The sequence below is a fragment of the Puma concolor genome, chromosome D1 (genome assembly GCF_028749965.1).
Source record: "Puma concolor isolate L17-30 chromosome D1, mPumCon1.1.hap2, whole genome shotgun sequence".
Classification (NCBI taxonomy): Eukaryota; Metazoa; Chordata; class Mammalia; order Carnivora; family Felidae; genus Puma; species Puma concolor.
In genome coordinates, this window is record NC_141676.1 from 16,142,655 (window position 1) to 16,158,364 (window position 15,710).

The window sequence follows — 15,710 nt, forward strand, 5'->3', positions numbered from 1 at the left end:
TTATAAGAGGCTATGTATGGTTTTTTTTTTTTTTTTTTTAACGTTTTTTTTTTTTTAATTTATTTTTGAGACAGAGAGACAAAGCATGAACGGGGGAGGGGCAGAGAGAGAGGGAGACACAGAATCGGAAGCAGGCTCCAGGCTCTGAGCCATCAGCCCAGAGCCCGACGCGGGGCTCGAACTCACAGACTGCGAGATCGTGACGTGAGCTGAAGTCAGACGCTTAACCTACTGAGCCACCCAGGCGCCCCTATGTATGGTTGTTTTTAAGTTTATTCATTTAAGTAATCTCTACCCCCAATGTTGGACTTTAACTCACAACCCTGAGATCAGGAGTCTCATGCTCTTCCAACTGAGCCATTCAGGCACCCCCTGTTTGTGTTTTTCATGTAACTGTCATGCCCCCTCCCCACCCACCTACCACTTTGGGCTGATAGGATGTGGCCTTCCTTGGTAACTAGATGCAAAGGTTACACCAGTACCCTGCAATGAGTAGTACTTCCTCTCTGTCAATGGGAGTAAGTCAAGATAAATAGGGAAAAGTTTCCGGTTGCCCTTCACAAAATACCTGCTGAAAAACAAAACCAAACAAGATCCTAGGGAGATAAGAATAAGAAAATGGGTGTGATCCCTACTTTGACTTAACTCATGGGCAGGTTCCAGGTAGCTTCTGAAGCTTAAACAATTCATTCTCTTTTTTCATATCCAGCACCTAGATATGCTTATTCATGAATTAAGCAGTATTTATTGATGGGGGAGGGGAATTTGGGTGTAGATGGTCAAAAGGTAAACTTATTATGGTAATAATTTCAACATATATGTAAGTCAAATTAAGAAAATCAATATTTATTAAGCACCATTATTCTAGGCCCTGAGGATATAAAACAGACAGTATCCCCATCTCTGTAGAATTCACCTTCTGGTTGGGGAAGACTACAAATAAAATAAATAAAATATGAAGTATAAAATATACTATGTGAGTGATTAGTGCTTTGGATAAAGACAAAGCAGAAAAGGGGGATTGGAAGGATGGGTGTATGTGTGTGTATTTTATTTTTACTGCCTTCACTGTGTGTGTGTGTGTGTGTGTGTGTGTGTGTGTGTGTGTAATTTTTTTTTTTTTTAAGTGGGCCTCACACCTAGTGTGGAGCCCAACACTGGGCTTGAACTCACAACCCTGAAATCAAGACCTGAGCTGACAATTTAGCGACCAGCTTTGGCTCAGATCATGATCTCACAGTTTTGTGGGTTCCAACTGACAGTGCAGAGCCTGCTTGGGAGTCTCTTTTTCTCCCTCTCTCTGCCCTCCCTGACGCCTGCTTTCTCTCTCAAAATAAGTAAAATTTAAAAACTTAAAAAAAAAGCTGAGATCAGGAGTTGAATGCTTAACGGACTGAGCTACCCAGGTGCCCCTGTATGTGTGTAATTTTTAAACAATTTAATTTTTAAAGTTTATTTATTTTGGGAGAGAGAGAGAGAGAGAGAGAGAGAGAGAGAGAGAGAGAGAGAGACAGCGAGCGCCCATGAGCAGAGGAGGGACAGAGAGAAGGAGAGAATCTTCAGCAGGCTCCAGGCTCAGCACTACCGGGCTCCATCTCATGACTGTGAGATCATGACCTGAGCCGAAATCAACCAGGGGACGCTTAACTGACCTAGCCACCCAGGTGCCCCATGGGCAATCAGTCTCTTAATAAGGACCCTTATGAGCTTCCTGACACTGCAGGGGTTTTTGCAAAGTCGTGCGGTCACACAGCGGTTCATCCTGCTAGAAAGCACTCCTCGAACTCTGAAAGCTCGCAACACACTTATATTCCACACCTCAGCAAAGAAAGAAGGAGGCCTGGATCCTGTTGCTTGTCTGCTGGAGCAGAAGGAGGGTGTGTTATGTGTCCAACGCTGGCCAAACACCATTCCATTCACTCATTCATTCATCACCTATTTTATTATGCGCATATTCAGTGCCAGGTCATTCAGTGCCAGGTCATCCAGAACTCCGGTGGGCATGGTGCGCAGAGCCGAGAACTTCAGATTCTCAGGCCAGGTCTTCCCACCCTTCCCTTCGGTAGGGCTCTGAGACAAAGAGAAGCGTCCCGGTAGATCGCCGGGCTGAGGGTTCCGCCCGCAGCCCGGGGGGCTTCGGCGCGCCTGCTTCTCCACTCCCCAGCCCGAGGGGGCGCTGCAGCGCCACTAGCTCTGCTAGCCCTTGCGCCGCGCTCCGCTCGGATCTGCTCTGCGGGCGGCACCGCGGTGGTACGTTCCCTCTCACTGCCCTCCCCCTCCTCCTCTGCCCTCCCCGCCGGTGGTAGGTGCCGGAAGTGCCGCCATTTTGGGGTGTTCTGCTCTGGCGGCAGCGGCAGCGGCGGCGGGACGCGGAGGCTCCCCTGGGACTCGGCCTCAGCAGCGAGGCGGCGGCGGCGGCGGCGGCTGCGGAGGCGCAGGCAGCAGCTGAGGCAGCGGCGGGCTCAGGTGCAGCCGCTGGTGAGTGCGGCCGCCGCGGGTTAACGGGCCGCGAGTGGGAGGGAGGGAGGGAAAAGAGGCAGGAGGGAGGCGCCGCGGGGCGGGTCCGGTCCTGGCGGCCGCGGGTCACAGGGCCCTTCGGGCGCGGCCGCTCTGGTTCCCCGCGCCTCAGGGCAGGTCGGCGATTTCTTCCCGCGTGTCGGGGTCCTCCGCTCCCCGGGTCCGGCCGCGCTTGTCCGGCGCGTGCCCCCGCGCCCAGGGAGACCCGCCCTCCTCGTGGCCTTGTCTCCTCTCCCCCGCGCCCTTTGCCTTCACCCTTCGGGCCCCGAGGGCTTCGTCCCCCGCCCAGGGATAGCTCCGTCCTCTTTTTTCCGGCCGCCGTGCCAGACCCAGGCTGTCTGCCCGGGACACCCCTTCCCTGCTCCTGTCGCCCCACGTGTTTTTGGTGCCCACCCCTGGAGAGGGCCAGGACCCCTGCCTTTGGGGGAGGCAGCCTGTTCTCCTTAAGAGCTTCGAGAGCCCCCCGTTCCCCGCCCCAGATCCGCTAGGGCCTTGGCTCGCCCTCCCCCCACATCAGGTGCTCACCCAGTCGTGGCCTAGTAGCTGGGCTGGAATCTCGCACCCGGGAGCGCGGAGAGCACATTGAAGAGCTTTTTTCTCCGGGGAGCTGGCTTTGGATTTAGAGCCGGTGGTATCTTGGTCGCGATCTTCGGGGCAGGATGTTGTTTTAATTTTTAACACTATATAGCACAGGCTCTAAGGAGCTTCTTGTTGGTTCAGGTTCATCCTTATAGGTGAGGGGAAGGTGGTGAGATTTCGGTTGGAGCCTGTTTCAGCAAAATGGAATCTTTTTCTCTCCAGCAGAGTTTTAATGCTGTACTTTTATTACTCTCGAGTAAAGAGGGCTGTGTAACAATTCTAAATAGCGGCAGTGTTTTATAATGTCTGCAGTGTAAGAGGTTACATGCTCAGCGAATCCTTTACAGGAACTTCATCTTTTTAAAGGTCTTTGAGCTGTCTTTGATTCTCTGTAGATTGGAGAGACTTTAAATGCATTCTTTCACCTTTTCCACAAGTGTTGGGTCGGCTCTTTTCCTCAAGTGTGGCGTCTCTGAGAGTGCCCTGCAAGTTCAGTTTCTTCTTAACGTGCTTGGTGAGGAAGGAGGAGTCTCCACTTGGAAGCACCCAGGGTTCTTTCTCCTTTAATATTAATGAGTCTACTCGGAAAATCATGAAGTTACCATAGCATGCATAAAGTATTGCCAGAGCCCCCCACTCCCCATTCCAGTTTTTATATTCTCCTAGCTTTACTTACAGTGTGTGGTGTCTGGTCGTGAAATAGCCAAGATTGAAGCATTGCTGTTAGTAAAGCAAAGCTGGAGCTTTCAGCTGTTGCTTTAACCAGGAAGTTTGTGGTTCCCCCAGTGGCTTATTTCCTCTTGACTGTCCACCACCTGTTTCCATGAAGAATGGCTCCTGGCCCAGAGCATAGGTCTCAACTTGTCTCCAATCATTCATTCTTGTCCATGGGGTTTTCTGGTTCAAAGATGGTATCTCGACTTAAAATCTATTAGCATGTGGGGTTGTTAGAGATAAAATATCTTTTCCAACTCTTTCGCTTTTCAGATGAGGAAACTGAGGCCACCAAAGGTTAAGTGACTTACTTGGCCAAAGTTACATAGTGAGTATTCTTAAAATAGTCTGAACATAGGTTAAAAGCAACAACAACAATATCATGAGCAATAATGCAGATTGCCCTTTAAGATGTGCCAGAATGGGAAGGCCCCTGAGCTGGAAGTTAGAAGGCCTGGGAAACCTTACTTTTGTTAGTTGCTAGCTTGTACAATCTTTAACAAGTCCCTTAACTGTCCTGAGCCTCAGTTTATTCTCATCTGCAAAAGGGAGAAAATAGTGTCTGTCTCCTAGGCTAACTCAGCTTCACTGCAGTAACGTGTGAAAGTGTCTGTGGTGTAAGAGACGGTGAGATTTTGAGCTAGAATGTTTATTTTTCTAAAGATTTCCACTTAATTTTTTTATTACAGAAGCTACAGATTCATTATAAAAAATACAGAAAAGCAAGAAATGAAGAAACTCACCCTTAGTCCCATCACTCAGAGGTGATTGTTAGTCCTTGGTCTTTATCTTATCTTTTTTATGTACTACAGAACTGTTTATTATTTTACCAGAATAAGTTTATCCTGCTCACAGTTTTGTGATGTGTTTTTAAGATTTAATAATATATGATAGTTATGGTTAATAAACACCTTTTAAATGGTGCTGTGAATTTAATAGCTCCAGCACATGTGAGGCCAGTGGATACCCAGCACAGGCACAGAAGAGTTGCTTTTTTAAACATATGCTGGGCTGGAAGAAGAGAAGAAAAGGAAGGGCAGAGACCTAACATCTATTGTATGGCTACTGTGTAAAATAAATAGTTGCTTTTTTTTTTTAAGTTTATTTATTTTGAGAGAGAGGTGTGCATGCATGAGCTGGGGAGGAGCAGAGAGAGAGAGAGAGACAGAGAGAGAGAGAGAGAGAGAGAGAGAGAGAGAGAGAGAGAATCTTAAGCAGGCTCTGTGCTGTCAGTGCTGAGCCCTGACACAGGGCGCCACCTCTGTCTCACCAATCGTGAGATCATGATCTGAGCTGAAATCAAGTTGGATGTTTAACCAAACTGAGCCACCCAGGCACCCACCCCCATTTATTTTTTTTTTAAGTTTATTTATTTATTTGTTTTGAGAGAGAGTGAGACAAGGGCAGAGAGAGAATCCCAAGCACGTTCCGTCAGCACTGTCAGTGCAAAGGCCTGCACGAAGCTTGAACCCACAAACCATGAGATCATGGCCTGAGCTGGAGTTGAACACTTAACTGACTGAGCTATCCAGGTGCTCCCCAATTTTTTTTTTTTTAAATAAAGATTTGTTCTCTGCTGCTAAATGTCAAGGCGAATCCTGAATTCTGTCCTCCTTTGTGTGACTATCACTGCAACTTCTTGAACTTAATTTTCCTGTGAGGCTGGACCTAATAAGGAAGATGGGGGAGGTTAGAAGGTGATGGTGGCGTGTGCCTTGTAAAGGGAGAGAAGACCTGTCACTTGGAGGCCCCATTGAACAAGTTGGAGGAAGTCAGAGCGTAGTCTGACTCTGCTGAAGGCTCAGGGTACTTCCAACAAATTGCTGTTTTTAAACCATGGAATGATAGGATTTGAGTGAGCTATTTCCTAAGCTTTTTCTTCTTTTTTTTTCTTAATTGTTTTTTTTAACGTTTATTCATTTTTGAGAGACAGAGCATGAGCGGGAAGGGTCAGAGAGAGAGAGAGAGAGAGAGACAGAATCTGAAGCAGGCTCCAGGCTCTGAGCTGTCAGCACAGAGCCCGATGTGGGGCTTGAACTCATGAACTGCAAGATCATGACCTGAGCCGAAGTCAGACTCTCAACCAACTGAGCCACCCAGGCGCCCCATCAGCTTTTTCTTTTTAAACAGCTTTATTGAGATACAATTCACATACCATACAATTCAGTGGTTTCGGTCTATTACGTTATTTTTAAAAATTGTGGTAAGATACATATAACAAAAATTTGCCATTTTAACGTATTAGCATTTTTTAAATGTTAAAAACCCCACATAAAATTTACCATTTAAAAATTTTTTTTTTCAACGTTTTTTATTTATTTTGGGGACAGAGAGAGACAGAGCATGAACGGGGGAGGGGCAGAGAGAGAGGGAGACACAGCATCGGAAACAGGCTCCATACTCCGAGCCATCAGCCCAGAGCCTGACGCGGAGCTCGAACTCACGGACCGCGAGATCGTGACCTGGCTGAAGTCGGACGCTTAACCGACTGCGCCACCCAGGCGCCCCAAAATTTACCATTTTAACTATATTTGAATGTGTAGTTCTGTGGCATGAAGTGCATTCCCATTGATGGGAAATATATCTCCAGAACTTTTTCATCTTGGGTATCTGAAACTTTATACCCATTAAAATCAACTCTCCTTTTCTTCCTCCCCTCAGCCTCTGGTAACCACCAATCTATTTTCTGCTTTTGGATACGTCATATAAGTGAAGTGTATTTTCTGCTTTTGGATACCTCATATAAGTGAAGTGACTGGCTTATTTCACTTACCATAATATCTTTGAGGTTCATCCATGTTGTAGCATGTGACAGGATTTCCTTCCTTTTTTTTTTTTTTTTAATTTTTTTTTTCAACGTTTTTATTTATTTTTGGGACAGAGAGAGACAGAGCATGAACGGGGGAGGGGCAGAGAGAGAGGGAGACACAGAATCAGAAACAGGCTCCAGGCTCCGAGCCATCAGCCCAGAGCCTGATGCGGGGCTCGAACTCACGGACCGCGAGATCGTGACCTGGCTGAAGTCGGACGCTTAACCGACTGTGCCACCCAGGCGCCCCAGGATTTCCTTCCTTTTAAATGCTAAGTAATACTGGGGCACCTGGCTGGCTGGCTTATTTGGTGGAACATGTGACTCTTGATCTTGGTCATGGGTTTGAGCCCCATATTGGGTATAGAGATTACTTTGGAAAAAAGGCTGCTTAATACTCTATTTTATGTATATACCCCATTTTGTTTATTCATCTGTTGATGGACATGAGTTGTTTCCCACCTTTTGGCCATTGTAACTAGTGTTGCTCTGAACATGGGTATGCACATATCTCTTTGAGACCCTTTAAATTCTTGTAATTACCAAGATAATAGCCAGAATTGGGACTGCTGGATCATATTGTGGTTCTGTTTTCAATTTTTTGAGGAACTTCCATACTGTTTGCCATAGTGATTGTACTATTTTACAGTCCTACAAACAGTGCACAAGTGTTCTAGTATCTCCACATCCTTGCTAACGTTTGTTGTTGTTTGTGTGTGTGTGTGTGTTTAAATAGTAGCCATCCTAATGGAGTGTAAGCTGATTTTTTTTTTTTTAAATTGAAGTGTAGTTGACGTACAATATTATTTTAGTTTCCCATGTACAATATGGTGATTGGACATTTATATACATTATTTCAGTGGTTTTGATTTGCATTTCTCTGATTAATGATGTTAATTGAACACCTTTTCATATGCTTGTTGGCCATTTGTATATCATCTTTGCAGAAATGTCTATCCAAGTCCTTTGCTCGTGTTTTAAATCAGTTAACATGATTTTTTTTTGTTGAGCTGTCATTGTTTGTATATTGTGAATATTGATCCTTTATCAGATAGATGATTTGCAAACACTTTTGCCCATGTCTTTTCACTGTTGATTTTGTCTTTTGTCTGTTTTTGCTTTTGTTGCTTATGCTTTTGGTGTCTTATCCAAGAACACTGCCAAGTCTAATGCCATGAAGTTTTCCCCCTATTTTTTCTTCTAGGAGTTTTATAGGTTGTTACAGTTTTAGGTTTTAGATTTAGGTCATTTTAACTTTTTTTTATGAGTACAGTTTAGTGGCATTGAGTACATTCACAATGTTACTCAGTCATCACCACTATTTCTAAAATGTTTTCTTTATCCCAAATAAAAATTCCGTAACCATTAAGCAATAATTCCCCATTCCCTTTTCCTCCTAGCCACTTGGTAACCTCTAGTCTGCCTTCTGTCTCTATGAATTTGCCTATTTTAGGTACTTTGCATAACTGGAATCATAGAATATTTGCCCTTTAGTGTCTGGTTTATTTCAGTTAGCATGATATTTTCAAGGTTCATCCATGTTGCAGCATGTATCAGGTTGTCATTCTTTTTTGTGGCTGAAGTCTTTCTTTTTTGAGGTCAGGGATGTTTTTTTCATCTTGATATTTCACCCTCTTTTGAAGCTCCATAAAGGCTATTGAATTGATTAGAATTCATGCTCTTCATGTGGGTTGCAGTCACAGGGGATGTCCACTGACAAGCACAAATTTCTTGAAAATTCAAACATATAATTGTGCGTAAAAGTGCATAATGGTAACCCAAACCATAGTAAATAGCATCATTTATAATTTCTTGTCTAATTATAATTTCTGATCTTTGAATGTACAGTGTTTTTGGAATATTTTGTTTTGTACAGAAAAAGTGTCACATGAAGGGAACAAGAATAAAGAATAGGCAGATTTTTGCCTTTGCTTTATAAGTATGTAGTGATTTTATTAGAGGTGTGGATTGATCTCCAGGTATTCTGTATTGTATAGAGAAGTTTTTTTTTATAAGTATGGTATTTAATGGCCTAGTTAGAAAAAATAACACTTTTGGGGAAAGAGCATTTTGAAGTTAATCATAGACTTTCTGGTTTGTTTCGGTACGAACAAAACTATTCAGGATATTCTCATGTATGAAAGGCTTTCTTTTCTCTTTTTTTTTAATTAAAAACAATTTTTTAAAATTTATTTTTGAGAGTGAGGGAGAGGGAGGGACAGAGAGAGGGAGACACAGAATCTGAAGCAGGCTCCAGGCTCTGAATTGTCAGCACAGAGCCCTATACGGCGCTCGAACTCACAAACCACGAAATCATGACCTGAGCTGAAGTTGGATGGTTAACCGACTGAGCCACCAGATATCCCTAAAATAATTTAAGTTTATTTTGAAAGGAGGAGGAGGGGCAGAGAGAGAAGGAGAGAAAAAGAGAGAGGGAGAGAGAATGAATCTGAAGCATGTTTCATACTGTCAGCATGGAGTCCACCCAGCAAGGGGCTTGAACCCACAAACTGAGATCATGACCTCAGCTGAAACCAAGATTTGGATGCTCCACTGACTGAGGCGTAGCCACCCAGGTGCCCCAAGGCTTTCTTCTTAAGATGAACTTGTACTTCTGTCTGTCTCTCTCTCCAAAAATAAATAAACGTTAAAAAATTTTTTTAAAAAAGGCGCCTGGTGGCTCAGTCGGTTAAGTGTCCGACTTTGGCTCAGGTCATGATCTCACATTTCCTGGGTTCGAGCCCCGTGTGGGGCTCTGTGGGACAGCCCAGAGCATGGAACCTGCTTCAGATTCTGTGTCTTCCTCTCTTTCTGCCCCTTCCCCTGCTCACGCTTTCTCTCCAAAAATAAGTAAACATTAAAAAAAAAAAAAAAAAAAGATGAACTTCTACTTGCTTTTTGTGGAGGTTCATAACTAATTTTGATCTGCTTGCCTACTTTGCTTCTCTTTGCTTTTTGGACCTAGCCTCCCACTGCATTTTTCTCCTCTCTGGTATTAACGGGGATTTAATATTAGTCCTTGAAGTATGGGATGAACTGGAAGTTTTTTTCAGTAAACTGTTCTCCTAAAGAGATATTACGGTCCTTATAGTACTCAACACGTGGGACTTTAGTGTCAGGGAAGACATTCATACTTTTTCTTCAGACAACATGAAACCATTCTTTTGTTAAAACTATTTCTTGATTCTTGGTTATTTTTAGTAAAAAAAAAAAACTTTATATGAATGAAAGTTTAATAAATGAAGGTTTAAGTGTTTCAGAAATATGCTTTGAACCAGAAATTAAATTCAATGTAGTGTTTCTGAATGGGACTTCTAACAGCCCAAGGTTGCTTGGTGTTAATATAGTCCTGCATTTACCTGCACATTCCTTCATAGAGGTGCTATGGCATGCTGAAATGGTCAAAGAGCAAGTAAAATAGAAACAAGAAATTTGTTAAAACCTGGAGAATTACTCTTCCCATAATTGAGAGTTGATTCTTTGATTTTCTGGTTTTTCAAATGAAAACTTGTGGCTTGAAAGAATGATGTGATTTGAATGGGATTTATAAGCATAGCCTGGGAGGGATAGGTGTGGCTGCTCCAGTCAATGAATTTAAAAATTGGTACCATCACTGTGTCACCTTTAACATTTCTGGTCCTGTTTTCATTTATTTATTTAAAAAAAATTTTTTTAATGTTTATTTTTGAGAGAGAGACAGAGTGCAAGTGGGGCAGGGGTAGAGAGGGAGGGAGACACAGAATTCAAAGCAGGCTCCAGGCTATGAGCTATCATCACAGAGCTCAATGTGGGGCTCAAATTCATGGACCGCCAAGATCATGACCTGAGCCGAAGTCAGACACTTGACCGACTGAACCACCCAGGTGCCCCCAAATTTATTTTTCATTAAAACATGTTTATTTTGAGAGGGAGTACATGTGTGTGCGTGGTGGGGGAGGGGCAGAGAGAGAGAGGGGAGAGAATCCCAAGCAGGCTCTGCACTGTCAGTGCAGAGTCTGACGTTGGGCTCTATCCCACAAACTGAGATCATGACCTCAGCCAAAATCAAGAGTCAGATGTGTAACCGACTAAGCCACCCAGTTGCCCCCGTTTTCCCGTCTTTAAAATGGAGACTGATACCACCTTGGAATGGTAATGTAAGAATTGAGGTTATTAATGCTAGGCATTGAGCAGTGCCTGGTAAAGTGTTGATAATGTTACTTCCTTTTTTCATCTGTAAAAATGGGCGTATACTTATGAGTTGGTAACCCAGTTTAGCCAAATCATCACAGTTAAAATGCCTGGCAGTGCCATACATAAACAAGCATTAAGTAAGTTCGTGTTCATTTTGTTTCTCCTTTTGCGTTTACTTGTTTCACATTTTCCTTTGTCTGTAGTGACTTAAGGGATAGGATTGTTTCCTTAAGTCCCAATTTGTGCATCTGAAATGTTTTGCTACACAGGGCATCCTTACCCTTAGAACCTTTTAGCTCATTGCTCCCTGTGGAATACTTGGGTAATGTGGTTTCCTAGATTCATCTTCACTGTCTGTATTTCATATGAGAGTCTGTTGATAGGAGTCTTCTATGTTCATAGAAAACTGAAAAATACAAATGAGTTTATTACTGGATTTGTAATAGGATCACCTGGGTCTCTTTCTAATTAGGTAACTGGTTTTAGGTATGGAGGGAGAGAGAACAGGCTCTGATGCTTAGAGTTGTAATGTAGATGAAAGAGTTAATCATAATCAGGTTAGCTGTTTGCTTTGTGAACTGTGTTGTAGCAAGAATCCTTATCTGAGCTTTGTAATTTGCTAAAGACAGTTTTCTGTGAGGAGTTCTTTGTAATTGTAACTTTGTCCTTGTCATGAAATTGGCTGTTAAAATGTCCTTAAATAGAGGTTTCCTTGTAGAATTAATCAGCAGAACTGTTCTATAGTTGTTTTTTTGTTTATTTTTTTAATGTTTATTTTTGAGCGAGAGAGTGTGAGCGAGGGGCAGAGAGGGGGGAGACAAGAGAGTCTGAAGCAGGCTTCCGGCTCTGAGCTGTCAGCACAAAGCCTGATGCAGGGCTCAAACTCACAAATCACGAGATATGACCTGATCTGAAGTCGGATGCTTAACCCACTGAGCCACCCAGGCACCCCTGTATAGTTATTTTTTAATCTCTATGTTATGGAGGTAATGAGCATATATCTGTTTATTTAAATTTCTTTGAATTCCAGAACTGTAACATTTTTCAAGAATGTTTTATATCTGTCTTAAAATTCATATTGACTTAACATATTTTTTTCTGCTAAGGAACTCTTTAATTCTTCTAAAAATTTTATCTCATGGGCCAGAGGGATAAACATCAAAATTTAGGCATTGAGACATGGGTGTGTTTTTTTCCTTCATACTTACTGTCGTTTAAAACAAAAAATTTTAAAGTAAGATCTGTGCCTGATGTGGGGGCTTGAACTCCCAACCACAAGATCAAGAGTCACATGCTCCACCAACTGAGCCATCCAGGTGCCCGTGATTTTTTTTTAACGTTTATTTTATTTTTATTTTTTTAGTTTTGAGAGAGACAGAATGAGCAGGGGAGGAGTAGAGAGAGAGAGAGAGAGACAGAATCTGAAGCAGGCTCCAGGGTCTGACCTGTCAGCACAGAGCCTCATGCGGGGCTTGAACTCACAAACCGGAAGATCATGACCTGAGCCCAAGTCAGACACTTAACCGACTGAGCCACCCAAACACCCCTGCCCCTGATTGTTTTTAAGATTTTTATACAGAGAACATGAATTTTATAAATATGAAAAGTACTTAAAATTGGACTTTTTTTTTCCCCTGAAGGGATGAGAAAGCCTAGTTAAGGGAGACTGTGTGAGAGTACTGTGTATTGGCATTTCAAGCATCTAAGATGTTAGAAAGCATTTTAGCTCTTAGAGCTTTGTGAAATTCTAACGTGACCCTCTATCAGCTGACCTTCTCCCCATTTCGCAGGAAGTAGACTCATTTTCAGAACCGCTTTTGGATTGTAACATTTTGATTTCTCTTTTTCTCCACTTAGAGAGTAATGGCAAGCAAATATAAAGAAAAATGGTGAGTTCCAGTTTAGAGACTGCAGTGAGGTCTGATGGATCGATCTCACTTAATTTTAATATGCCACTTTTGGGGTATGTTCATAGGCGCAGAGTGTGGCTTTAGAAGGAACTGTTAACTAACTTTCTGACCTCCACGGACTGCCAAGTGTTTAAACAGCTATGTTCAGCTTTGACAAAATGGAGTTGAATATCACTTTTTTTCCCTATGTTGAAACTCCACTGAAACTTTATTTTCGAGTTGGGAAATGTCTTTAGTTTGGGGATTATACAAAATGCAATTTTTTTGGTTTCAAAGCTGTTTAATTTTATAGTGTCATACTTTTAATTTTGGAAGGTCAGTAGTTTCCATTTACATAACCTTGCTACTCTTCAGCAAAAGAATCATTAAATTAGAAACTGTCACCACTTTCTCATTGTTCTTTTACCTTTTTGTTTCCTGTGAGATTGAAGCAAGCTCTTGCAGAGACTGGGAATGTGATATTTTGGTGATGATGTGGGGTAACTAAGAGTCTACAATGAGTAGACCCTTTTTTAACCCAATATTATGTGGACATCTGTTAAGTTTTTGCTAGTTTCTGTTTTGCACAGATCATTTACTGCAGGCTTTTCCCAGTTTCTTTGTGCTTGTAGCTTTTGTGTGTGGAAAACATGCCTCTTTTCTGCTCTAATTCCCTCCCCCCCCCCCCCCCCCCACTACCATCACATGGCTTGGCTAATGTTTCTATCCTGCATGACTTTGTGTGATACTGCCCACTTTACCATACTAGATTGGGTGGGATAGTGCTAGTGAGAAACACCTGTGCTGTCCTTTTGGCTGCCTGCCTGATTCTGAATGCTGTTGTCTGAGCAAGAGTCTTAGGGGTCTGGGGAATGAAAGGAAGTCAGAGTGGTGGTGATGAGCAACTTGACATTGTGTAACTGACATTATCAGCTAGCTGGTTATTACCGCCTATTGAAGCAGTACTGTTTTGTGATCATATAGCCATTTTAAACCTTACAGCAGATTTTCAACAACGATGTTTCACTGGAAGCTGTCTATGTGGTAAAGGACTATTCCTTAGGTTTCTCTTTCTTAGAAGGCTAGGACGAGAGGAATGTGCATTGCATTTTTTTTGTCTGTCAGCCCTTTCCTGCTCATGGTTCAATTTCTATTTGTCATTTAGTACATAGCTAACCTTTCTTATGAAGCCTTTACTGTTCATCCATTCCAATACTGTATTATAGGATATTATTTAGTGTTTTATTAGACGCATTTTCTCATTTCAGCAAGATTTTAAGCTTTTTTGAGCATGGAGACTGCTTTATGGCTGAGTGTATTATATAACTTAAAAAAAAAATTTTTTTTTTCCTTTAAGCAAGTTCTAGGCCCCAAGGTGGAGCTTGAACTCACAACCCTGAGATCAAGAGTCACATGCTGTATGGACTAAGCCAGCCAGGTGCCCCATGTATTCTATAACTTTTGAGGAGTCAGGCACACAGTCCCTATACTAATTATACTCTGTGACCTACCCCTTCTTGTAACAGCTTATTGGACCAGAGGTGGACACCTAACCCAAGCTGGGCAAATCAGTTTCTCCTAAGAATTTGAGATTGTAACTGAGATTTAAGTCTTTAGGGAACACACGTATCACCTGAATTCAGAGAACTTGAAACATATAAAATCACATTCACAGTCAAGTTTAGGCTCATGATACCTCAGGAAGCTGTGAAGGCCAGTCTGTAGGGAGGGATAATTAAGTAGATTCATCCTGAAAGAAGTATAGGTGAGAAATGCATCTCTGAGGAGAGAGGCGGCCATCCACATGCAGAATAGAAACCTATGCATAAAGCTTTTCCAGGTGTGGCTCTGTTATACTTTCTGCCTTTGAGTTCTTTTAAATACTCCAGTATCCTTTCCGTTAATTCCGTTTTGTACTTAGGGTAGTTTGAAGGTTTCTCTTAATTACTGAAACCTTTGAGAAGAGTACAAGCTTTAATATTTCTTAAATATTTTTGAATTTTAGAAGTTAGGCCTAGGATCATGGCTTTTTGGAAGATTGCCCCTTTCCCCACGCAGCAGGTAGCTCCTCCTTTAGGCTCCTTTGAGGTCTTGGCTCCTCTGTAGTATAGACATTCCTCTATGTTGTCGCTTTTGGTGTGTAGAGAGTACTTCTCTCTGGTGCTTTGCCAAATTAAGATTGAGGTTTTGTTTTTACATGTTTTTAATGATTGTTTAGTTTATGTAACGTTTATTTGCTTAGATTATTCTTTGCAGCATATATGACTGATCATAACAAAATAATATTGTTATTTCAGATAGGAAACTTAATGGTGGGCCATCATTTTAGAAGAATTTTTTGTGAGGTGTATGGATTAAGTTCATTCTTTTCTAGTTAAGTAATACATTTGTTTTAGTTCTTGATTGTTTCCTCTTGAAGAAAAGTTGATGGACTTGAGTGGAATACAATAATGTGAGTTGAATGGCAGTTGAGACTTTAAACAAAGGGTAATGGTGAGTGGCTGTGTGCCCAGTTGATGGAGTCTGTCTGGTCTGGGCTCAGTTAGTAACTTCATGAATGATCTGTAATAGGAGCATCACAGTGGTGTTTTTCTCTTTGAGAAATGTTAATGAGGGAGAGAGGGAAGCTCTGAGAAAGATAGTTTAATGCTTCCAGTTTTTTTCTTCCTGTGATCATTTGATATTTAAGTTGAAAACCTTTTTTTCTGGAAAAATGTAAAATTTCCCTGTAATAATGAGCAGGAATTAAAAAGAGACTAGACCCAGCTTTGAAACATGGATTTTCATACAACCAGGAGGGAATGGATTTTCAGAGTAGGAAAAACTGGAAGACGTTATTTCCTATTGGAGGCTAGCCTGATTGTTGTGAATATGTACATAACCAGTGTTACACTTTCATGGAGTGCACATATGATGTTGAGCTGGATGCTCTGCATATCGGAAGTCTTACTGTCCATAGTGCTCAGTCCTTGCACAAAATAGAGACTTGATATTTTTAGAGTACTCCATGTCTGGTCGAATGGCACTTT

At 42.2% G+C, this 15,710-nt stretch overlaps 1 protein-coding gene across 6 annotated transcripts in view; it reads left to right on the forward strand.

Moving 5' to 3' along the window:
• The first annotated feature begins 2,315 nt into the window (after positions 1-2,315).
• The window catches only part of CELF1 (CUGBP Elav-like family member 1), a 72,981-nt gene continuing 59,586 nt past the window's right edge, over positions 2,316-15,710 (forward strand). The window contains exons 1-2 of one of the 6 annotated variants that reach the window (XM_086677433.1): positions 2,346-2,478; positions 4,500-4,574. In XM_086677433.1, the coding sequence (XP_086533559.1) occupies positions 4,540-4,574 (35 nt within the window). In that variant the 5' untranslated portion in view covers positions 2,346-2,478; positions 4,500-4,539. Of the gene's footprint in view, positions 2,479-4,499; positions 4,575-15,710 lie in introns of all 6 variants that reach the window. The other 5 variants (XM_086677440.1, XM_086677434.1, XM_086677436.1 and 2 more) reach the window with 5 other exon arrangements.